Here is a 25,988-nt window from a genome sequence, read left to right as displayed (position 1 = left end):
AGAGGGAAAATGGAATGAAAGGGTAAGACAGATGAAATGTAGAAAGTAAGGAAACGAATAAAATATCTTAATTTAAGAAAGATGCATAGTAGAAAAGCACGAAAATAAAAATATTTAGTTAAAAATATTAAAAAAGAAAATAAAAGCCTCTTACCCAAAAATAAACAAAAATAAACTAGAGGTACGGGAGGTCCCCATAGGCGGGGTCCAGTAAAAAAAATCTCCTGCGCTACCGCTACGCTACCGCTGCGCTACCGCTGCGCTACAGCTGTGTGTGAACGCGATGTTGGATAATATTTTGCAAATGTAAGCAGCTTCTAAATTGGTACAGTTAACGACTTCATCTTTTGGTTCGGGCAAAGGAGCAATGAAGTCAGCTTTCAAAATTCTTCGAACACAGTCCTTCGTTCCGTGACCTTTGAGGAAAGCGGGCTATTAGGATGGTGAGGATTTAAGCACATTTTTAGTAAAAACAGGAGGAATATTACGAGATCCGGAAGAGTTATTTAAATATTCGTCGAGTGTAGTTTATATAATTCGTCATTATGGTTTGTATTGGACCAACGTCTTTTGCAGAGTCCTTGACGCAGGAGAGCACCGCGGCGCGGGCTCCCGGTGCGCAGGCGCACGCTGACCGCAAACGTGCCCCCGGCCTTGCGCGTGTTCGAAAGTCGAGGGATAAGCATTACTTTGTTTTCTACTATTGATATAAGATCAGGAGACTGGGATTATTTCTAGTTATTTTCAATCTCTTTTATGTATTCAGAGGAACTAGCTTTTACGAGGATTTAGCTCTCACTTTAAACTAAGTTTTGTTATATTTTATTTAGAGTGACATTTCGATTTTTCTGTAAGAATTTTAGTAAGTAGAGGAATAGCTGTATTTGCAGGAATGTAAGCGGAGTGTAAGTAAGTTGTAGTTGTAATTTGAAAACATCAAGTCGAGTTGTTTATTGCTTGCATAAAGGCTTGAGCCGCACCGCGGCGCAGTGCACGAGTTGACCATGCGTTATCCAACGCGATGACTCGAATCGAGCCTTTGACATTACTGGGCTTCATAGACAAGGAAGAGCGAAGTCGCCCAACACTACAAGCTTGTCAGCAGGTTCGTTAAAAATATATTTGCTGGATTGTAAGAAAATTGTTAACCTGTATCAATCCCGATCAAGGCGCGCCTTCGAAGGATTGGAGCTAGGGCTCGCCTTAAGCCGGGCGCAGAGCTGCGGCCGGCGGTTCAACCTAATTCTGTTCCCTGGCAAATTGGGCTCTTGGCACTCTCCTCATGTACGCACGCAAGAGATCACCGTAAATGATCCCACGTGACGGCGAGTTCGTTGTACGCGCTCATTTAGCAGGCGTTACATGAAAATACTCCTCCCAAGTGTTTTCCTGTAACACGGATATTGCATACCATGCTATAAGAGGATCACTGTTATGAAGAACAGGCATTAATATGAGTATTATTTTTTTTATTATGTTGGTTATTTCAAAGAGATGTTGTTTTTTTCGTTCAACGTTTCATCATTTCCTATTTATTCGACTTGCATAAAATTTGCCTTAGTACACAGTTATATTGTTGATAAATAAATAAACAAAACCCTCGGGTTGGTGGTCTCCCGTGCTGCCGAGAGGCTCGGGAGCAGTAACTCCATTTGGCTCGTCCAATGACCCGTTCCCCGCAGCGGAAGCAGTCCGTCGTCATTTTGTGTATGATCACACAACCTGCTACTTTCGTTATAGCCTCAAAGAGCCGGGCCGGCGCGGTCGCCTCCGGAGGATCTAAGGCATTGTCTTCTACAGCCTTACTGCCGCGCACGAGCTGCGAGCCGGTGCGGCTTCTTTCCGATAAATTCAACATATCTGTATTCTTATTATATCCGGCCGTCGTAACGTGAGTCACGTGAGTCAACAAACCAAGTTGCGCACATTGCTGTCAATTGAGAGCTCTTGAATGCTGTAATAAGGTTTGTTCAGTAATCTACTTTTAGAGTTAAAACTAAGAAAAAGAAGGTCTAAACATCTTGTGAAACTTTATTATGTATGCGACGCATGAAGGGATCTGAGCTAGTTATACCTGCTAAAGTGGTTGTTAGAGAATCGGAAAACAAAAGATGCGGAGGTCGGGCAGTTGCCCGGGTCGCGGTGATAGGTGCTCTTTTTCTTCATGGAGCGGAGAGCGTGCAGGCGCCACGGGCGCGGGAGTGTGCTGACCTTGCAGTTTGTGCAGATGGCACCAATTTTTGTTCAAGTGGTTGAAAATGAACATGTAACAGAAGGGATCCGCGGGTATGGAAACGGGACGCCGTGCAGCGGGAACAGGGGTACAGTGCGTGGGTGCGGGGTTGCGGGGGGGTGGGGGTGGGGGGTGGAGCAAATAAAACAGCCTGCGCGTTTGCAATTATACATTTATTGAGCCGCTCTTCTCTCCGTCCAAACTATGTATACATTATCACTTACGTAATCTATTACATGATTTCAACTTATGCGTGGTTACAATTTCTCTACTCGTCGGGGCGCAGGGCGCGAGGCTCGTCTCTCCGGTGCCGTGACCTCTGTACACTAGCTCTGCGTGCGAGGGCCCGCTGTCTACGGCTGCAGGTACGTGTGCCGCAATCACACTCGCTGGCCGCCCCGACCAATACTACGCTGCAACGCCGAAACAACGAATGTCTTCGTATCTAAAATAAACTAGAGAAGTTGGGTGAGTAGCGCGCGGGGCGCGCGGTGCGGGGCGCGGGGCGGCCGGGGTAGCGGAGCAAATTTACACGAGTCGCGGGTACAGCGCGGCGCCGCCCGCGCGCACGCGCCTCCTTTTGTACAAGCTAAGCCTAACTAGGTCTAGACCGCGCGCTGCCTAGCGCACGCCTACAACTAACGTAATGTCTTTCTTTACAGCCTTGCGGTGAGCGACGCGCGCCCTCAGGCGGCCTTCGGAACGCTCTCAGAACCAGTACAGGTCCTTGGACGTGTCCTGCACCTGCGCCTCCAGACCTGTCAACAAAACACACCGTCACGGACAATGTTAACAGCAACTTCGCCACGTTCGGCGCGGCTCATGCGACCAGCGCCGCACGTGTGCAGTTACTTGCTTGCGTTACGTATTATTTACTTTGTATATATTTATTTATAATAATAATAAAAAGGGTAAGTTTGGTTTATGTGGCATGTGTATGTATAAAAAGTGTTTTTGTATTCCTGAAAATGAACGGAGCAGATCGCGATCTAGCAGCGCGTGGAGCAGGCGAGTAGAGGCGCACCAAAACTACGATCAACATTCGGTCGCGCTCGGACGGCGGCCGCGGCCAGCTCGTCGCTTTGGAGGACGTCCTCCATTCGACGGCAGGTGGAAGGAAATTCGCTCACGGGCCCGCCGGCGGTCCTGCTCGCGGACCGGTCGCAGACCGAATTCGCCTTTAGCGCAGTAAATTAGTTTTTTTTTGTCCGAACAAATCGGCGACGGGTTCTCGCCGCCTGCTTTTTCTTGAGGACGAAAATAGATAATGGACGGGTGTGCGACGCGCGATAAATAAACTGAAAGGAAGAGGAGTTTTTGCTCGTTGTGATTGTTTGTTTGTTGTTCCTCCATCAGTCGAAAGTGATGAAGAAGACGTAGGGGGATAAATGAGTGCGGCCGCGGTACCAGGGCCGCAGCGCCCGCGAGCGGTGGAGGTATTAATTAAATCGGCCGCGTGGTGTCGGGCGCGGGGCGACGCAGGGCGCGGGGCGCCGGTGTAATTGACAGCACTCGTGATGTAGTGACAGTGCCGCCGCGCCGCCCGAAGGCGGAGCCGCTGCGCGTTGCCATTGGACGGGCGTGCAGGCCCCGCCCGTCGCCGCGCGGGCTACTGCGCGATTTCTCGCGACCTATGTGCGCCTGGTACCGGGCGGCTGCACGAATGCCGGACAGGACGACGGGAGCACTCGAGCCCGTCGCCAGCGCGCCGTCCATTGTCTCCATACGTCGTCAAATTACTTATACGACAAAAATTACTTATTGCTGCCTATTTATTTATTAATGGCATAATCTATGTGTGTGCAGTAACCGCTGGGGACGCGTGCCGCCGCGAGCGCTCCTGCACCGCAAGCCTCTGGCGACGCGTCGGTAGATCCATCACCACCACTTGCTGGTGATGCGTTCGGAGCCAACGCTTTGGAATCGAATAATTTATATAGTCTCGTGTTGTAACAGTCGCATAATAATAACAAAAGAGAAACGTTTAAGCCTACGATCACAACTACAACCGGTGACCTGCGGTCGCCGAGTCCTCTTCCAGTTGCGAGCTCCCGGCGCGCGGCCGGCGCCAAACGTTCGCACTTCGCCTGCACCGACCGACACAATCACTTTGTTATAACTTTATTGTCAAATATGTATGGAATAAAGATGTTAATGGAAATTGGTCAAATGGACTTTTGTAATTAATTTCATTCAATTAAAATTTTAGAGTATAATAATATGAAGAGTGTATAATATGGAGAGCGGTGCAACCGTCGCAAGACGTTGCACCGCTGCGCACATCCCGCCTGCCCATCCCGGAGTATCACCGACAGACAACTGTCGGCGCTGCGCTCTCCCGCCGCGTGGAGAGTCAGCGGTCGAAACTTCTTAATAAAGGTGGAACCCCTCCACGGCGGTCACTCCCCGCTGGGGGCGCAGCGGCGCCGAGCCACCCCGCCGGACGCGCCCCCAGACAAACCGACGCCACTCTCGGACCCCTCGACCGACGATCACACGTAAACGCACACACAGAGCCCGCTTATGGCTCCGCGAAGGGTCCGTTGTTGCCGGTGAAGCCTATTGTTAGCAGCAGCTCGCGTCTTCGTTCTTTTTTACTGTATGCATATAATACAGAGTAGGCCCCGCACAGACCAAGTGCAGGTTTGTAAAATTGTGGCGCAGCAGTTAAATAAAAGAATTGTCATCGGCCAGCCGCGGAGAAGTTTTGCTCGGTGAACTCATTCGACACACGTCGTGTCTTTGTCTGGTTTATCTGGAGAGTTCACGTACGGCAACGTCCCGTCGCGTTCACTAGCATGACATTTGCGATCCATCGGGTCTCACACCTTCGCAGCAAACCCCACAGACACCCACAGCATCGGACAGCGCCGCAGAGACGGCACGCCCCTCACGCCCGTCTTGCATTGCGTCAGCCGCCCCAGGGGAGTCGTCGAGGTAGATCTTGCTGGTGTATACTAACTTCCATTTCGTAGGGAGTGTCCCGCACTCTCCAAGTCTTTGATCCTAATTGAAGTTCATCACACGAGAGATACGCCCGTGTCGTCCGCTGTATTTAGTCCGTAGGTCTCTTCTTGGATCAGCATTTGTTTCGTGTCGCGAGTGAATTAATTTTTTATTTTAGTGCCTTTCAGATGTAGCGATTGTACCCGGATGGAACTTGGTCCCTTCTTTGTCTTCTTTTTGGCTTATCTGACTCGTAAACAGTCAGTTCATAATATTATAAAATAAACATTAACATATCGCCAATACATTGTTCAGATCCTAAATGGGCATTTGAATGCATCAGATATAATTCATCTTTGATTGTTATCGTTGTTAATCTGCTTTGAAGAAGAGTTTAGTTGTCGATAAGAATGTATTCGTGGTTCTGCTGTGGCAAATTATTAATGATACCAATAAAATATTTGAAATAAAAAAAAATATAGCAGAGGCCAGTTAAACTGCGCGCAAGTAGCGTCCGCATCAGCAACGTTTCGCAATGGGTTTCTTATAGTTGCGTATTGACTCAGAGACCTCCATATCTCATCATATCTTTTTGATTGTAGACGTAAAATATATGCTGTAGCTTGCCATAAAATATGCTGTTTGACTGTCTGCTAGAGGCGGGCGGTGGTCGATGCAGGGGTGGCAAGTGCTCGAGGCAATCAAGTTGTTTGCGCTACGCTCGCTTGTGTCCTGTTAAAAACGTATTAAAAAGTTTATTTTGGTCGTGTTGTGCGATCTGTTTTTCTGATTTATGTTCAGAAACGCAAAGTATTTCACGATTTTACTTTCTGGATTACAAGCGAGGCTGATGCATGTTGCAGCGGAGTTAGGCAGCCCATGATATTTTTCTCGTCCCCCAGGTTCAAGGCGATTTCAATTTTACGTCAGCGCAGGGACGCGCCTCATGGCGACCCTCCGGAGAATTTTGTTCCTCTAATTTCGAGGGGACCTTCGAAGTAGTAGTTGGATTTGGCTCTAAACTCCCACTAGCAGCACTAATATTTAAAAATGTTGCTGATAGAGTTAACGCGGCTTTTTTACAAAGCGCAAATGGAGTAGGGATCTCGAATAACCGTGTGCTTCCATAAAGGGACCTTTGCCTACCTCGTGCCCATCGAGCAGATCACCTCCACTGCAACCATAAAAAGTATTCACAAGTCCGGGATGTTGGAAGAGGCTGCTACAACTATTTGATCCCGCAAAGCGCACGAAACCGACAGCACGCGGTCGGTCGCTGCCCGATCGCACCGCGTTCACGGACGATAGACGGCATCTACGTATTCGTATGAATCGCATAAAAACAAATAAAAACGCCTTCTCTACCGCATATGACACGGAGGGTGACGAAATTCAAACTCTTTTTGATCTGCACGCTTCGAGGGTGGGTATGTGTTTCGGCGGCCCTCACGAAACGCTACGATATTAAAAAGGCGTAGTGCAGTGCACGCGTGCAAGGCGGCCGCGCCCCACTGCGCTCCGCTCCCCTCACCCCGCACACCCGAACTACACCGCCGGGGTGCGAGCGCGGCTGGGTCCTTTCCGCCGCAATATTGTCCCCACGCATGTGCACGTACGTACGCACGCACACACCGACACAGCATGTACGTACGCAGCCACCGAGCGAGGTCGCATTATCCGGGAGAATCGACACACTGCGCACACCGCCTAGCGCCGCCCAGCGCCGCCCGGCGCCGCGACCTAAGAATACACTGAACTATGAACAGCCACTTGAGAAGGAGCTACGGAACACAGTTGTTGACAACCATGGATCATGCAGAGCTATCGCGCTGGTCCAGATGGAACCGAACAGGGAGTTTCAATCAATCCATTCAAAGAAGTATAGGCGGGCGCACTCAGGCGGACGCCTGGTACATTGCACTTGTACGACGTTGCGCAGGACTAGACGGTTGAGAAAGGCGAGAGCAAACGCGGATAATTACATAAATGAAAAGGCACCGAGCTACCCTAACGTCTCAGGCACGCACGCCGGCGCTCGCCCCGCCGCTCTGTTGACGCCGGTGCAGCGACATAACGTCCCCTCGGGGAGGAATGTCTCGTGGAAAACGCGGGCGATTTCAACATTCGTGTATGTACAAAATTATGAACCAAATATTTGTGTGCGGCGATCGCTCGCACGCCGGCGCGGCACACACGCGCGCTGGGGCGGGCGGCGCTCGGGAAAGAATGATGAGGACATGTATTAGGTCGTAAATAACGTCCCCCTTTCTACTGCAGCACTCGCCCGCCGCTGACTGAACGTTTGTACCAAAACGCGCAGCCGGTTGCCCCGGCAGACCCGAAAACAGACCGTGAGGGACCTTCTTGATTTTGATGTCCACAGCACGACTTAACGAAGTAAGAATATATAGTCCAGTCACTACTCCGAATGGCAAGTTCAATAACCTGATCCCGGGCGGCGCGCTCGCGGCCCGTCGGCTGGCCCCGGCCGACGTGCTCTCGAGTAATCATCGTCAGCTATTTGGAGGGTGCATTCATTCGTCGGGCGGAGCGCGGGGGAGGGGGAGGGGGAGGGGACTGAAGAATTTAATTCGGTGAAGCGTCCCTCGCGGCGCAAATTAATTTTAATCGCCGTCATTAGAGAGGGAGCCGCCTCCTTTCAAGTCGCCGCGCGGTTTTTGCCCGCGCCCGCCGGCGTGCGTTTGTTTATGTAATTACATTGTTGGATAGAACACGCTCCCGCCGACGGTCGAGCTCGGGGCCGAGGTTTATGTGCTGGAAGTAGACGCTGGCATGAGCTCATGTCCAGCTGTCGGAGCCGCCCCCCGCAGCTGCGGATAATTAAACATTGCGCTCGGGGTTTCCCGGCCTGTGCATGCCGACTAGAGCGGGTTAAAGGCCCGCGCGCGACGGCGGCGAGGGCTGAGCGAAGGTGTCTGTGCTGCTGCCGTGCGGCGAGGGTGCTGCGGGGGTCAATTCTTTCGCCGGGACGTGCCCACTTCCCCGTCAGAGGGAGGCGATGCGTTTAAAGTAAAGGGTTGTACAAGGTACGATCAACCGGCTTCACCCTTCAAAGGCGTAAAATTTTACTCAACTCTTGGAACAGATCACGTGCGCGGCGCGAATTTCGTACAGTAGTATTTTTAATAGTGAAAACGTCGTAGACGAAGCACGTCGAAATAACGGAAACAACTAAAGTCGCGAGATCTGCATTTGGAGCAGTTGAAGGTCATTCCGCATCGCCATGGCAACAAAGCTGCCCACGGCTGTGGACGCGCGCCGGGTCGTTCCAAGCGCGGCGCGGGCCCGCGCGCGCTTGCTAATCCCGAGTACGTGAAGTGCTGGTGGACGAAAGCGCGCGGCGCGGCCGGCACAAAGCGCGCCGCCCACATCACAACTCATCGCAATCAAAGAATGCGCGACGCGAGCGGAATCTCTTTGAGCGTCGGAACATCCGCGCCTCGCCCCGCCCGCGCCCCTCCCGCGCCGCAACATTCATTACGTACAACTTTTCTACGCGTCTGCGTCACCTTTATTTATGTGTAGGAAACAAATTGTTTAGCGCCCAAGGGCTCTGACCTCGGAAAGACCTTAATTAAATATTTAGTGTTTAAACAATGTCCTGCGTCAGCGAGCGTCGCGGCCTGTGGGAACGGACCGCGCTTCCGACTCGAATTCCTTGGACCGAAGCTGCGAAGGCAAAACAAATAAAAAAGCAAAAAGTTTGGCGTAACTATGTGTCGGGGAGCGCGGCGGGCGGCGCGGTGCGGTGCGGGGCGGCGCGGGGCGGCGCGGGGCGGCGGGCGCGGACAAAAAGCGGGCGGAATGCGAGGTCGCGCGGGCACGTCTCATCTCGCCGCCCGCCGCCTGGGCTGCGTCCTCCAGCGCGCCGGAGCCGCCGAGCGTGTGTGTGCGCGTGTGTGTGCGCGTGTGCGTGCGCGTGTGCGTGTGCATGTGCGTGCGCTTGTGGTTGCGTGCGTGTGCGTGCGTCACGTACCGGGCACGGCGGGGTAGGAGTAGGGCGCACAGGCCGCGGGGTCGAGGTGCGCGTGCTGCGCGCCCCATTCGACGGGCTTGTACTGCGCGTGGAGGCCGCCGCGGCCCAGCAGCAGGCCGCCGTAGCCCACGTGGCCGCCGTAGTCGCGCGCGTAGCCGTAGGGCTGGTGCCACGGGTCGTACTCGTACAGCTCCAGGCCGCAGCCCGGCGCGCCGCCGCCGCACGCCGCCGCGTTGAAGAACGAGGCGGGCAGGTTGCGCGACGCCAGCGGCACGCCCTCTGCAACAGCGCGCCGTCACACACCGCCGGGCGTCGCGGTGCACTCGGTTGCATTGCGGTGCAATGTAACCGGTGAATACAATGCGGGGAACTTAATGTCGAAGGCTTTTCTGTTAGTCAACCGTTTGACGGTGCAGAGATTAATTAGTGAAAAAAGTACATGTAATAAAAGTCAAATAAAAAATCAAAATGGGAAGGTGAAAAAAACTTAAGATAATGTGATACATATATTTAAATGTTTCTCTTAATTCTACTATATTATGTGCTATGTCAGCTCGTCAAGTAGCAGCTCCCGAGCCTTCGCTTTGAATGCGCCGCGATTCCTGATCATCCTGATGTCGAGGGGGAGCGCGTTGCGGAGTAGAATAGATTGCATTGCGAGGGAGCGAGTAAAGTGAGTGCTATAGGAGGGAAATTAAAATATTTGATTTCTATTGAGATCGAAGTGTTTTTGTGTGTACTGGCTACGACCTGGAATTGAGATGAAAAGTAGGAAGGTGAAGTGATAGAAAAGAGTAAAGAAGAAAATGTAGTTAGTGCACGCGGGGAGCGGCGCTTTGAGCCGAGAGCGGTAGAGAGAGCTTTGAAGCGCAAGCTTGTCAGAAGAAATCGAATGAAGTTTTTTAGAAAGCGGTCCGGTTTGTTGTGTAGGTCTACATTCAGATCAAAATAGCGCGCACACATCACTATGATCAATTATGGGAAGAATGCGTGATGATTGCACGCATGTTGCTTAAGTTTTGGAACAGAGAATGTCTTGGCTACTTTTCATTTATTACGACTAAAATTTACTTTGCATAGTCACTCCTTGTCGCCATACTTGATCACGCTGATGTCAGCTACCGAGACCTCACTGAAAACCAACTGACTAAACTTGAACGCCTTCAAAACTTCTGTATTCGTTTCATATTTGGCCTCCGAAAATATGATCATGTTTCGGAATTTCGCGCTAAGCTCAATTGGTTACCCATAAGGCTTCGCCGGAATGCTTACGTCCTTTATCCTCTGTAACACCTTTATATTCTGTAATATAAGAATATTACAGAGTAGTAGACCCTCTTATCTCAAATCAAAGTTTCAATTTCTTCAGGATACACATGAGAGTTCTTTGAAATCATCAGAGAACCTGGAATTAAAAATACCGGTGCATTCTTCCTCGTTTATGGTCAATTTTTTTACCGCACAGGCCCTTCGATTGTGGAATAATTTTCGCTGATTATAGAACGTCCTAACTCGCTACCTATTTTCAAGGAAATGGTCAAAAACTATCCACTAGGCCTTTGATTACCTACGACCTATCAGTTAATTCATTTCTTTTTCTTCCTCTGTTTCTTTCTGAGGCAAGTGCGATCGAAATCAGTTTGATGTTTTTATTTATTATTGTATTATACCTTATTTATTATAAATATATATATGTTATATACATATGTATGTATGTTTATGTACGTTTGTTTGTAAATACGTATGTTTTGTACACGTCAACTACCCCTTATTTGTACTTCTTCTACTTTTCCATACTATCGTTGACAGTAAGAGATTGCCTTGTGTGATAAGACCGGCCATGGTACTTTTTTGTATATTATTGTTATAATAAAACGCCGGTTTAGATTCGAACAGAACTAACTTTTATTATATGTTCAGAAACATACCTACATTTCACTTTATAACAATGACGGTAGGAACACTATACAATCTATGTTCCTGTAGATGGCGGTATATGTATATTAATTAATGATTATTTGTATATAATTTCAACACCCCCACTATATCAAATAATCACATAATGACAATATGTTAACTGAACTTGGATCTATTTTACAACTACACCTAATACATTCATAAAAGTGTGATGCTTTTTAGAACACAAACTCTTTGTGAGCATATCAGCAGGCATATCAGCTGTCGACAAATATTTTAATTGAATAATATTATTGGAAACACATTCTCTAGTAAAGTGATATTTCACATCAATGTTTTATACCATAGTTTATAGTCCCTTTTAAATATTTTAAAACCCTTTTAGCATAACCCCAATGCTCACTAGTGTGACAACGATTAAATTGACTTAAATAGCTAACCGCATAAGTTATGTCTGGTCTAGTTAAAACAGATAGATACATCAAGCTCCCTATGAGCTGTTGATAAGGTACTTGGTATTTAATATTTTGTTTGTCTTTCACATTTAATTTACTCTCCATAGGTGTATCAACAGCCTTACAATCTGTCATATTAAACTTTCTTAACAAAGTATTAATATAATTCTCTTGACTTAAAGTTACTGACTTATTTAATTTGTCAAAATTAACGTTCATTCCCAAACATTGTTTTACTTGACCTAAATCTTTAATTTGAAATTGATTTGACAATACATTCTTAAGTTCTTCAGTTTCTCTCTTACAATTTGAGAATATAAAAAAGTCATCGACATATACTGTAACAATAGTCTTAAAATTATCAACCTTTTTTATATACATGCATGGTTCCAACTTTGATTTACAATAACCTATTTTTAACAAACAACTGTCTACCTTCTTATTCCAGGCCCTTGAAGCCTGTTTCAGACCATAGATGGCCTTATTTAATTTTAATATTTTATTAGAGCTACGAGCAACATCATAATAATCTGGTTTTTGCATATAAATAGTTTCCTCCAAATCACCATTGAGAAATGCAGTTTTTACATCTAGATGTGTAACATGAAGTTCCAATAGTACTGACAATGAAAACAATAGTCGTAGGGTAGTATGTCTAACAACAGGTGAAAATGTCTCCGTGCAATCTACCCCATACTTTTGAGAAAAACCCTTGGCAACTAGCCTGGCACGATATCTTACATTGTTCTCACTATCACACTTCTTACGCAAAACCCATCTACATTGCACTATGGTTTTGTCTCTAGGTATATCAACAAGTTCCCACGCATTGTTACTATCAAAGCATTGTAACTCATCACGAATAGCCTCTAACCATTGCTCTTTTTCAGGTCCTTTTAGAGCCTCATCAAGCGAAATTTCACTATTATCTTCTATATTATGACCGATGCAAGCATTAGAAAGCCCATACCTGTCAGGTAGTCGTCTCTGCCTACATGCAACATCTCTTCTACCGACACTTACAATACTTTCCATAAGCTATCGGAAGAGTCCTCTTCTGGTACATATGTCTCATCAAGGATATCTTCATTTTCAGAGCAATCTGAAAAAACCCCCACTGAATCTTCATATACCTCTAAGGAGTCTGCAGGTATTTCTTGGATTGGAACAGAAACTTCATCAGCTACTAGTGGTTTTTCAACAATGATGACATCTCTGCTGGTTGTAATCTGCTTAGTTTTCAGATTGTAAACGCGGTATCCTTTCACATCATCTGGATATCCTACAAGAATTCCTCTTTCAACCTTTTTATCCCATTTCATTCTTTTTTCCTTAGGAATATGTATCATCACAATGCTCCCAAAAACTCTCAAATGGCTAATGTCTGGCTTTTCTTGTGTCCATAACTCGAATGGAGTCTTCCCATTTAGAGTTGATGACACAGTCCTGTTTTGTAAATAGACTGCAGTGTTAGATGCTTCAGCCCAAAATTGTTCATCAAGTTTAGCATCAAATAATAAACATCTAGCTTTCTCTACTACAGTACGATTAAAGCGCTCTGCCAAGCCATTCTGTTCGGGCGTGTAAGGGTTACTTCTTTGATGAATTATCCCAGAATTCTTGAGATGATCATCAAATTCTTAATTACAGAATTCTCTACCATTATCGCTTCTTAAAATTTTAATTTTCTTGTTAAGTTGGTTTTCTACACGAATTTTATATCTTTTAAAACCACTAAAAGCTTCACTTTTGTTTCTTATAAAATAGATGTATATCATGCGGCTATAATCATCAACAAATAATATAAAATATTTGGATCCTCCAATCGAAGCATTGACGGTCCACATACATCTGTATGAACAGTATGCAGACGTTCTTTACTTCTATAGCCATTCTGCGGAAAAGGTAAGCGGCTTTGCTTACCTTCACAACACACCCTACAAGACAATTTTGAAATATTTGCCTTTTTATCTAATGTGATTCCTTCCATTGCATTCTCCATTCTATTTAGATAGTTGCTATTGACACGGCCAAGCCTGCGATGCCAAATATCGCTCGAATTCATCATAGCTGCCATCAATACTTCATTCTTAGCTTGTAGACACCATTTAGCAATGTAGCAGTACCAACTGATTCACCACATTTATTGTAAATCTCACAGCCACTGTTGTTAAACAGTACTCTATTGTCTTTAGCAATTAGTTGACTCACAGAAATTAGGTTAGTGGTCAAACTAGGAACACACAATACACCTTCAACAACTATATCATACTCGCAGTTATCTGTTAAGGTTGTTATCGATACGTCACCAGAACATTTTACTGGCACCTTTTCTTTATTCGCGACCACAATTTCTTTGATCGAATGCTCAACAGAAACATTTGTGAGCCAGTGTTCATTGGCAGTTAAATGTGCACTCGCTCCGGAGTCAATATACCAGTCATTTTTGGAGAAGGCACCATTTAAAAACACAGCACTAAATGCGTTTGATTGTTTACGTTCACAAGACTTATTATTTTCTGAATCTTTATCGGAACTGGTGCACTGATTGCGATAATTTCCTGTTTGTTTGCAAGTGTAGCATTTTATAACCTTCAATTTTGACTTTGACACATTTGAGTGATTTGAACCCGAATCATCAAACAAATTTTTGAGTTTCTCCCATAACTCATTAGTAGTCTTAGATTCTTTTATATGTACATAAAGGGATAGATCAATAGTTAAAATCAGTTTCGCCTTAGTTTTTAAGTCGGCTACGGCTTCTTCGGGTTTAGTAACTTTGATGTAATCAAAAGTTCCCTCCAACACGAGAAAATTCTCCGCTGCGAAAGCCCACTCTGTGTAGTTCTCCCGACCTTTCAGCTTAGGCACGCTCACGATATAGCTATTTGCCATTTTTAACTATATAACACAACTCACAGTTCACAAAACGTATAGTTCTCAATCTGCGTAGACTAATCGGCACGCTTGTGCAAGTCTTTTCGCGATAAAAACACTTTATTTTATAAACTCGACTGGGCGCATAACCTATAATAAAACGCCGGTTGTGAGATTCGAACAGAACTAACTTTTATTATATGTTCAGAAACATACCTACATTTCACTTTATAACAATGACGGTAGGAACACTATACAATCTATGTTCCTGTAGATGGCGGTATATGTATATTAATTAATGATTATTTGTATATAATTTCAACAATTGTGAACCTATTTAAATGTATCCTAAAATAAAGAATATTAAATAAATAAAATAAAAAAGTTTTTAGACGGCATAAAACAAACACTTTTTGGCAGAGAGAGGTGATTTGAACCCCTCAGCTTATAATAAATATATACAATCCAAGGTCCCTAACACTGGAGCATCACACGACTATCAAGTTACCAGGGAGAACGGATGGAACGGTCGACGTGCCCAGCCCGCCAAGCAGCCTCGGGCTGCTCACGACAGTGGCTTGACGTTTCGACGAATTGACAGACGGACCGAAACTGTTCGACCGATTTGTTAGCGAATTAAACATTTCTTGTGATATTACACAATGAAAAACCAACGAGGCACTGCGGAGCCGCGCCACGAGCCGCGCCACGAGCCGCGAGGTAACGCGAAGCGAATGGAGAGGAGAGTATGTGGGGCGTATGAGGCCATGAAAACGAACCGTCGCCGATGCACTGCACAGCACTCCTAGTGGCGAAGTACCGCAAACCGCACAAGTCATTTGGCACAAGAAAAAACCAAATAACAACAATGAAAACCAGTGCAGGTGCTAAATAAGCGGGCACTTGGGTACCCAGAGGTCGGGCCGGAGGACCCGGCGCGGCGCGTAATGTCACTTCTGCGATGCGTTTGTCGGGGCGCATGCGAGCAAAGCGCGCGCGCGTACTCCGCGCGTCGCCATACATATTCAATCGCATTCCGTAAGCGATATCTGCTCGCAAAAAGCGCCACGCTCGCCGCGCTCTTGCAGATGAATGAATGCGCAGCGCAATGCACACCGCAGTGCACACCGCGGCGCACACCGCGGCGCAGGGCGCAGGCCCCGCTCGCTGCGCTGCCTCGGCGAAGTTTAGGGGCACTTTTGGTGCCCTTCAGTCTTATCCTGCGATTTCATACAAAACCGTTTAAATATTTACGGGGATCGCCAAATGAATATTTGTTGCAACGCTGCCCAGTCTGCGACGACCGCGTCGCGAACGTTACGGAGTATATTCACAGCCACACACCAGCGTATCCAGCGCCGATGGTTAGAGCTACTCCTGCTTTGTTTCGATCTGCGAAGTACTCGGACATAAATGGATAAACCCTCCCGCGAGGTCGCGTCAGCAATGGTGATGAAAATGTGACGACGTGCAGTCGGTTTTTGCGGATCGTTTCTAACGTCTGCGACGACAGTCCGTCGGCACAGCAGCCACTCAAAAGAAAGCGTGCACAACGCGGCCGCTGTGCAAACAAAAATCTTCAACGCAAATAACTCCTAACTTTTGATATCTCGACATCGGTTTAATACCCATTGACGAGCTGACAATTGCAGCTGTGTCTGTGTTACAGGACGCGGGGACCGCTGACACTGACACGCTTTGCCGAATTTTTGTGACATTCTGCAGCTATTGTCAGTATCCCGCACTGCGACGTGCCGAATTATGTACTTCTTGCATTTTGGCAGCCATCTGCGCGCGCCGAGAGCGATGCCTTGCAAGGCAACAACTCCTCTTAATATCTGTTCCACCGCTCCGATGATGTACTTTGTAATGGCATCGGCGCGACGCACGGCACGAGCGCGGCGCCCGCAACGGCGCCGCAGCTGCTTGCCCATTGCAGACAGTTTTGTTCCGTCCGTCCATCTTGAAATTTAATTATAATCTTGAATATATTATTTCCTCAGTCTGTGCTTCTTGTTAGCTTTAAACCTTCGTACGCGCCGAAGTGATCACAGGAATGTACAAGCATTTATTATGTATCAGCGAAACTACGCGTCTCTATATTACTCAGTACGACGCACGTGATCAATCGCGGCCGCGACAACGCAGACAATAGAAATCGGCGTCGCCCCGCTGCAGCGCGGACATTACCGCGAAACGTGAAAAAACGCGCGTCCAGTTCGCGGAACACGCTCCCGATAAATTAGCACTCGGCCCTTCCTAACGACCATTAATTGCAGGCGATGCTCTCCCCCTCCACCCGCGCCCCGCGCCCCGCGCCCCTCGGACTCGCAGCTTTCCTGAAAGCGCGCGCGGGGCATAGTGCTGCAGCGCAACTTAATTGCCGTGATAATGGCTCTTCTGTCTGTAGCCGGGGCGAGGAGAGGAGGGTACGTTCGCTTGCAGCGTCGAGAGACGATCCCGCGCGAAGTCCACCGCCGCGGAGTTCACGTGGACTGAGTGCAGACCAGTGTTTTGCTATAGAGGCAATACAAGCCAATAGCTCCGGGCCCCGGTGTGACCCACCTGGCAGCGAGGAGAAGTGGAGAAAGCGGTGAAGGCACGCGACCCGAGGAGCGGCGAGCGGCGGTGTGACGTCACGCGCGTTGCACCGCACTAGCGCAACCGGTCGCGGCCTGTTCGCGTATTTATGGAATTTTTCACCTTCTTGCATTAGCCATATATCTCTAACAACGTCGACATTCCACAATTAGTTTTTTCCCGCAGTCACTTGAGTTTTCCCTGCGGACGTGCGCGCGCCTTCGTACCGACTTTGGATTGTCGAGCGCAGCGCCCGCGACGCCACGCCGTGTTCCCGGCGCGCGGACGACTGTACCTTTTTATGAGTAACTTTACAAAATGTGTGCGACGGAGTCCAGTTGTTGTTTTTCCGCATCAAACTTTGAATAAATGTGGGTCGGGCTCTGCGGCGCGCAATAAAGGCCCAGGGCTGCCTCGGCCGGCGCCAGGCGCCCGGCACGCTGACTTCTGTTGCTCCTCCACTCGCGCAGTGAGCGCGCGCGCTCAGCGATACCGGCCGGTCGCCTGCGGCTGACCTGCGGTTGACCTGCGGCTGACCTGCGGCTGACCTGCGGCTGACCTGCGGCGGAGCGGCAGCGCTCACGCTGCACGGCCGCGCTGTCGGCGCGCAGCGGACAGTCGTGTCTCAGCGACCAATCCGAGTGTCACGTCAATTTATTTCAATTTGTCGCAAGCAGTAACATACGGTCGGACGGACATATTAAGTCGCCGGACGAGACGGCGATTAAAGATCAAATAAGGTCCGGACACATTCTCGCTCCGACTGCACTACCGTTAGAGCTCGTGCGTGCGACCGCGCTCGCCGCTGCTCTTTCTTTAACGTTTATTTTCTCAACGTTTGCAGTACACGCACACCCTCCGCTTTGGTAAACAAGCGCCGGATTGATCGCTTTCCGCTGCCTGTTTCCGCTACTTCACAATACAATGAGAGCCCCGGTTTGGTCGTGGACATCGGGCTGCACAGGTCTAGCAGCGCGCGGTGTCGTCAGACCGGCGTCGGCGCGGCGGGGAGCTGCGGCGGGCGCTCCTCGTTTTTCTCCGCGCGAATCGCTAATTAGCCGCGGCCCGTTTGATCCGACGTCGGTCGCGGACCCTCTTTCACCTCCATCGGTCCCTGCCGCCCCGCCGCCCCGCCGGTCCCGCGGTCCGGGGCGCAATGCTTCGTTAGATAAAGCACTTCGTGAATACGGGAGCAACGTGACGTTGCCGTGCGGTGACGTCACGTACGCCATTCGCTACGTACGACTAATTAATTGTAGCATGAGTCGTTGTGTATACAGACAGGAAATATAGCATATTTTTGGTAAGTGCCGGCGAGTGAGAGTGCGCGCGAGACTGACCTTTGTGCTTGTCCTGCGCGAGCGCGCGCGCGAAGTGCTCGTCGACGACGGCGGCCACGTCGCCCGCGTAGTGCGTGAACACGACGCAGTTGGCGCTGACGTACTGCGCGCGCCCGCGCCCCGCGCCGCACTCGCCCTCCGACTCCGACGAGCCGCCACCTGAACAAGACCGGGACCTCCCGTCATGTCGCACGCGCGTCGGCCTGACCGCCGCGTAAACTCAATTCACTCATCATCCTCATTATCACCACTTCAGCCACGAATGGTCCACTACCGGATACCGGTCTCTCCCATAGATTTCCAATAAAGGATGGAAGCGGCCTGCATCGAGCGTCTCCCCGTTGGAAGAGGCTGGATGCAAGCCGCTTCCGCTTTTATGCAGCTGAGATCGCTATCTCAACGTGGTCTTCCGTGTACCTTGTGAGTGCATTTCTTACAGCAACCACAGCACATAGATACATTATTAATAATTAAATAATATGTTCAGCATCGGTGGCCGCGGTGGTACGTCGGGAATCCTGCGATAAGTCAGATCAAGGTCGAGTAAGGTGGAAGTCATCGGTGCACTCACCGTCGGCGCTGGCGCGGCCGTGCGCGGACAAGTCCTCCTCCTTAGCGCGCAGACGAGGCGACTGGTGCGCAGCGTGCGCGTGCGGCGCGTGGGCATGCGCATGAGCGTGCGCGTGTGCGTGTGCGTGGGCGTGCGCATGCGCGTGCGCGTGCGGCGCGAGCGGGAGGTGCGCGTGCGGCGGCGAGGCGGGCGACTGCGCGCCGGAGGAAGCCGAGCCGGAGCTGAGCGCCGCCGCGCCCGCCGCATATTCGCTGCCATTGCCGCCCTGCACGTTCAGCTGCAACGAGACCACTGCTTACTACGCGCCCGCTGTGCACCACCCGCGGCTTGCGGCCAGCTTAATACATTACTCCACAATATACACCAGCAGTACACATACGTTAAAAGTACATTAAAATATACCGTAGAAATAAAAATAGAAGTTCTGGTAGTGTTCCTTCATAGGTGACACGACATTAAAAGTTTGCTTTATACAAAATTATAGAGAGATCAGACCACATGAAATCAAAAAAATTGGAAGATACGAGAGATTGCACGCGAGAGGAAACATCTGGCTTGCGACTTTAGACACCGAGAGAACTCTTATTTCGAAAATGTTTCCTCCGGCGCGCACTCTTCCTCTAGGCTGTGTGCTTAAAATACTCAATGGAAATTAAAAATCGGTCACGGAGGCAGTGAATTATTAAGAAGGGTTTCTAAAGTCTTTTTAAGAACCGCGACAAATATCTATGGCGGCAATTGTTCAAACGTTTTGTTATAAGAGTTGCACATTCCTGAGACAAGAGAGTGTAACGTACGTTTGTCCGACGGTGGGGTCCATGCAGGTTAGCTTTCATGGGCCGTCGAGGCAAATGGCACGGAACCTGCAGCTCAATAAGCTCTAAAAAGGTTATCACGAGCTGCAAAGCTTAACATTTAAGCAAACTTTTGTTGCTGTGCCCGTGTGAGGGATGAAACTTAATCGAGTCCGAGACTACAGCGAGCTCCTTGATGGAATTTACTTCAGTTATGACTTTGCCACACAGTGCCTAAGTACTGGCAATTGTTATTTGTTTCTTTGTAAACAAAATATAGAAATATTCCTTGGGTTTACAATCAAAGAATTGTCTTCTCCCCATTTCTGAATTCTGTTCTATATCAGCTCCACATACGACGACGTACAACTTACGGCAGGGTAGTGGTGGTGCTTCAATCAGAACTTGGACAGAGGCTGGTGCGGTGCAAACGCAATGGAGTTCTATAATAAACTGACTATAAACTGATTAAGAACAATATCTACCGAGTCAGTCGGTGTTTAGCACTAATCTGTGTAACAACTCCTGAAGATGCCCCGTGGAGGGGTGAAACACGTGTTGAGTGAATTTACGGTGGCGGTTGTGTAGTTTGCATTGTCTGTCGCATGCGCATTTACGAGCGGGCTGGCGGGCGGTGCACTTTCATGCACGACAACCACTGCATGTGCGGAGGTGGCTAGATATTGGTCCTTTCTTATTTAGGATGGACTTCCGCAATGTAACGCCTGAATCCATTAAAAATGATTAAGAACAGTTTAGGCGCAGTCGCACCGCAGGCGCGCGCTGCGCGACACCTTGGCGTCCAGCGAGCGCGCGGCGCCCGCCGACACAAAGTGCCAATCCGACCAAACAAAGCCGGCAAACACCTGCCGCCGCCAATCGCCGCTTATTTCGTTTACATTTTTTTGGTATTCATTTATTCAATGAATTTTGACGGGTCCTATTTCATTGGCGTCGATGTCAAAACAGCGATAAAATACGAGTAGCGATCATTTTCGGCCCAATTAAACTGGTCCGGCGGGTGCGGCGGGTGCGGCGGGTGCAGCGGGCCCGGCGGTGGCAGTGTGCAGCGCGACGAGGCGCGACACTGGACTCCGCGCTAACGCACCCTCGCAGTGCAGCCGCGGCCCACAGTCGCACAGCTCACACAGCTCAGACAGCTCACACAGCTCACACAGCTCACACAGCTCACACAGCTCACACAGCTCACACAGTAGCGGCAAGTGAACTACCAGAAAGAGGGGGCAGAGAGACCTTAAAGAATGAAACCATGTACTTTCACCTTAAAAAAATTTCTTTTCCTTTGATTCCTATCCAATCTTCTTCCAACTATCACGAATCTTCGCAGTAAACTACCCGCGCGACTTCAGATCGTGTGATGCGCGACAGCTAGTCGTTCGTGATGCAAGTGCGGTGAGTGGAGTGAGTGCGGTGCGTGCGGTGATTCCCCGGCGGAGCTCGCATACAAAACCGGCGATAGTTTGTCGGCACTCGAACACAACGAAATTACGATAAAATGAAACCACACAAAAACCATACGAATACACTTCAAACAAAGGGTTCAAGTATGTGGTACAAAATATTTTCTTCGTAACAAAAGTGTCACATAGTTGCGCTAAAAGCTGGCAGTGTTTCATGCGGTGTTCAGCGATGATAGCTAGTCTTTATTTGGATCAATATTGTCACCGGCACAACGCTGCTCGAACGGGGCCGCGCACCGCACAAGACAAGAATTGTTTTCAACGAACGTGAAGGTTGGCTCTCCTCTAGGCCAGAGCTTAATATTTTGGATTACAAAATATGGCCGAGTCTGGGAGCTAATATCTTTGTTAAACTTCATAAAATCTAGCACATAACATGTGGAGAGCCAGAAGTAATCCATAAGAGAAGGAGCGCGGCGGCAGCGGACATGGATATAGTGCGTGCAGCGATCGATTACCGGTCGCACACACTAAACGTATGGTTGAAAAATGAGCGAACATTTTGAATATATAAGTAGTTTTCCTAGCTCCAGTTTTACTTTTCTACGCACTCGAGACAACACTTGCGACAGCATCGCAGACAGCGCTCTTGCTCCGGCTTCGGCGTAGACGTCGACGCGTAACGTTGTCCGGTACATTTTGTAAGTAACCGTCTCCCGGTTCCGTCGCGGTGAGACAAGACACCCGTGTCAGGACTATTTGTTTGGACTGCCAAACGGGAACTTGTCGTTACGGCGGTGCACGGCTGTGAGGCGGCGCGGCGCTCGGTACGCTGATTCTTTACAAGTTCGCATAATAACCAATTAAAAATGTGTATAGAGTGTTCTAAACGAAAAAAAAGTCGCCGCTTCCAAAGCCGGGCTTCCCAACTAGACCAGTTGGGGTGACTCCCGCCCCGCCGCGCCCCGCCGCACCCCGCCGCACCTCGCCACAACCAGCCGCGACGCAAGCAGGACACGCACGTCTGCAGGCGGGGCACGCAGCCAACTCAATGTTTATGTATCTGTCAACAGAATTTGAAAGACTCCACGGGAGTAAGATCCGCTGACTCAGCTGGCCAGGGGATGTCGCCAAAACGACTTATTAATTTTGCGAGAACGAAATAAAGAAGATGCGCCGTGTTTTCTTTGGCCGTGTGGGTGTGGCATCACCTTACTGGTACCACGTATGAGAACTAAACCACAATCTTCTCTCAATAGTAGCACGAAATAATCGTTCAACATTTGCCGGTAAGTAGTACCGGCCACAGTCGCTGTTGGACCCGTCGAACTTCTGCGACGTGTGGCCTGGTTATTCTATTACTTTCCAATAACGGCACTAATGCTTCATGACATTACGAAATTTGACCTATTCAAAATGAGCTTCGTCACTTCAAAAGACAGCATTTACTGTGCGACATTGTGCATACTTACGACATTGTTCATACTTGCAACATAGTTTCCCAACGTAGAAGTCAAATTTAATATTCTTCATTATTTCTATCACAACGGTCTGGGCGAGCCCCGGAGCTGCCGCTCTCTTGCGCACTGAGTGGAGCGGATTCGTGTACACGCTGTTCGCGACGAATTCTATATTTTCATTAGTACCACACGTTCGGCCCGGCCACGGGTCGTGTGTTGTGGAACATGTTCCGCATTCACGAACGGATCAGATGTTCGTCTGCATCTCGCAGCCGCCGAGTGTTGCACCGCGAACGAAACTGTCGCCGCGCAAAACGGTAACTCAAATATTAGTAGTCGGGCGCATCGCGCGCAGCATTTGTAATTTAGAAGACGGCCGGGTGCGCCACCTCCTGCGGCAGCCGGATGCGAATTGAAAATGAAAAATTAAAGCCAGAAGTTAGCTCATAACATGCAAATCTCTGCGGCCGCTTCCGAGGCTCAGGCTGTGGTGCCTGCGGAACAGTAAGTTGGTGCACTGGGGCGCGCGTGCAGCCGGGCGTCGTCGTTTTTACCTTTGAACTGAGCCGCGCACATTAGGCGCAATAAAAAGCACCGCGCGGAATAATGAACGTCACCGCGTAATGTATCGGTGTCGCCGCTCCGCACTGACAGCGGCGCGGCAAAAAGCGGCGCGGCGAGCAGCGAGCCCCGCCGCCCCTCCGCCGCGCCGCCCCGCCGCCCCCTTGCGTACGGAAGCGAACTCGTTTGATGGTTTGTTTGTCTACTTGCACGGAGTTTGTAGTTTGTCTCCGAATGCGTCGACACAAACACGTCAGAGGTCAGAAGAAGCAAACAAAAACCGTCTCAAGAATTGTAAGCGTTCGCGGTGTCTTTGTTACGCTTGGCGGCAAGTGTGTGCGTACAAGCGGCTGCAGTTGCGCGGCCGCGGCTTAGTTTTCTTTATGGTCATGGTCTGTGCAGTTTGCTCGCCGGCGCGTATGCGAAAAACGTCACGCACGCGAAATGTGGTCACAAACAAGAAGAGGATAGAATATTAACCAGACTAAATAGCTTCGCGACTATTGGTGCAAAACTAATTACTAAGCCCAGAACTACAGAGAACTATGCTTGTCTGTATCGTATGACGCCGCGTGCTCTGCGCGCGTGATGCCGCCGCGCAGCAGGTGCCGCGTACGCGCAGCTCTGACACTTCCTACGAAGCAATTGCATAACGACGCGCCCGTTGCCTTTTAAGTGAGCTGCGAGTTGCGTACTGGTTAGCTTTTCCTTGTGCATTAGTTGTTGTAGCTTGGAATAACGTCGGCGCTCATTTGTCACCGAGTGGGCCGGATGCGTCTCTCACGTCGCCTGCGGCCTGTACTGGGGATACAAGATGAAATGACAAACAAAGGCTCACCCGGTCGTACTGGAAGTGCGGCGCGTGGTGGAAGGAGCGCGCGGCGCCGCGGCCGTACAGGTAGGGGTAGTAAGCGCCGTACATCCCGCGCCTCAGCGCCGCGCACGCGCGCCCGCCGCCATGCCGCCGCGCCGCCCGCCGCCCCTGCACACGCCACTCGCATTACAACTCCAGCAGCTCCCGCTCCACGCCTGCACAGCTCTACAACTAACAGCTCCAGCCCGCCAATGTAAAGCGACGCGCGACGTGCTCATGAATGTGGTTATGGCCGGCGCAAGGTCGGCGCAGGTTTCCACCGCCGCGCCCCGCGCCGGCAGTTTTTATGCGCTCGCGCATAATTGAATTAGACTCGGTGAATGCGGAAGCCCTCAAGGCCCGCACATCGATAATTCTCGGTGAATGGCGGGCGGAGAACGCGCCCGACCGGCCGCGAACACCTGCTCGTAGTGTTGTTGACGACGCTTCAACAAATATCACAAACTATCACATTACGTTGTGTACGTTGTGTTCGTTGTGCAGGTGCACAGGAGACTTTCTGTGGGTTTTCTTTTGTGCAGCCGCGTCGTGCCGTTGTTCACCACGCGAACACTACTGTCTCGCCAAAGTCACGCTTCCACCGGCAGCGCTAGCCGAGAGGCGGCCGGGCGGGGGCTCGGGCTCGGCAGGTTCTCTGCCTCTCGATACACTCATACTGAGAAGCAAGGAACCCGTCGGCGCGCCGCGCGCTGCATCCGCGAGGCGTTCGTTCACAGAACTCGCGGAAACGATAAAAACTTGCTACACATAGTCCCCGGGCTCCGTCCGGACCGCTAGGACGACCACGCGCGACGGATTGTCCTGCCGCGCTCTCGTCCTTTCCAAACATAGCGAGCTTATTTAAAAAAAAAATTTACAATTTTATTGATCCGCCGTGCTGTACAGTAGGTCGTTAGAAAATAAGCACTCACGGTTTCATACAGCTTTGAATTTGTTTCCTTTCGAAATTCGCAACAACTAAAAGTGAACCTTAACCGCACCGACTTCTACAGAGTTTCCTTTCCTTGTCACGTGAACAGCAAACGTTCTAAGGCCACGGCTGTGTAATTCAAGTTCCATATTATGAGCACTGAATCCATTCGCAGGCTTCGGTCGCGACGGCCGCCGGTGTCGTGTTGCTTGCAAACGTCCGTTGCTTGCAAAGCGCCGCGCGAGACGGGACAGGCCCGGAGGCGAGGCGCCGCGTGGCCACCGCAGCCGGCAGTTTTTCCCGCGCCGTACTTCGCTATGCTCGTTAAAACTTATTACAGGCGCGCGCGCTGCGCCAATACAAACGATCCCATTACATGGCGGATGCACTGCCGGCCGCAGCAGCTCGCCGCCGGAGCGACAGTCACATCACTAGATTTGCTTGTGATCAAGTGCTTAAATGTAACAATGCAAGTGCGCCGTGACGAGCAGCGTCACCGCGAGTGCAGCGCTGCGCCAGTTGTCGCTCGCGCCTCGCCGCGGGGGGAGCGGCTGACGAGCGGAATGGTTGTCGGTGTCGCCGCCGCTATCGAGTGATCTATTTATTTAGGTACACCATCGGTACACGTAGCGCAACAGATACAAGTTTTCGTATAAATAATGGTTCTGTTATGAATTCTTTTGTAGATGACACAACATTTAAAAATTACTGCATACAATGCCTCAACGTCACATACGACGAGAAAAGTGATGAGCGAGAGTGCACGTGAAACAAAACAATTATCTTACAACTTTAGAGACCCGGATAGCTTAATGTGAAAATGTTTTCCCGGACGCACAATCTTATTTAAGAAACAAGTTGTGGTAACAGAAATTATAAAGATCGTCTTTACTGCGCGCTCGTTGCACCAATTGCGGCCGCGACCTCAGCTCCTCCTTCAGAACGAACGCGAACGAACGCGAACGAGCGCAGCGCGGGCCGTGCGTCGGGGAGCAGCGGCGCGGCAGGTGCGGCGCGCAGCCGGCCGCGCGTGTCCGCTCACTGTTTATTGA

The 25,988-nt window shown here is 49.7% G+C and overlaps 1 protein-coding gene across 1 annotated transcript; it reads right to left on the bottom strand.

The window, feature by feature from the left end:
* Nucleotides 1-2,419: 2,419 nt before the first annotated feature.
* vg (vestigial) lies at nt 2,420-24,074 on the bottom strand. The gene is made up of 5 exons (XM_068774490.1): nt 23,991-24,074; nt 18,917-19,193; nt 18,346-18,504; nt 9,177-9,455; nt 2,420-2,991 (listed from the first exon to the last, which is right to left on the bottom strand). The coding sequence occupies exons 1-5, from the start codon at nt 24,072-24,074 to the stop codon at nt 2,942-2,944; spliced, it is 849 nt and encodes a 282-aa protein (XP_068630591.1). The 3' UTR covers nt 2,420-2,941.
* Nucleotides 24,075-25,988: the final 1,914 nt, after the last annotated feature.

The sequence above is a fragment of the Battus philenor genome, unplaced genomic scaffold, assembly GCF_028537555.1.
Source record: "Battus philenor isolate CCGP_79_NKW_IND1 unplaced genomic scaffold, ilBatPhil1.0.hap1 SCAF_7, whole genome shotgun sequence".
NCBI lineage: Eukaryota > Metazoa > Arthropoda > Insecta > Lepidoptera > Papilionidae > Battus > Battus philenor.
Note: the sequence above shows the minus strand (reverse complement) of the source record. Positions and strands in the feature narration are given on the sequence as shown.

Coding starts and splice junctions, on each gene's coding strand:
- vg (XM_068774490.1), bottom strand. CDS start 24,074: ATGTACGGCGCTTACTACCCCTACCTGTACGGCCGCGGCGCCGCGCGC. Junction 9,456..18,345: donor CGCGCAGGACAAGCACAAAG/GTCAGTCTCGCG, acceptor GCGCTGTTGCAG/AGGGCGTGCCGCTGGCGTCG. Junction 2,992..9,176: donor CTCCTACCCCGCCGTGCCCG/GTACGTGACGCA, acceptor TTTTGTTGACAG/GTCTGGAGGCGCAGGTGCAG.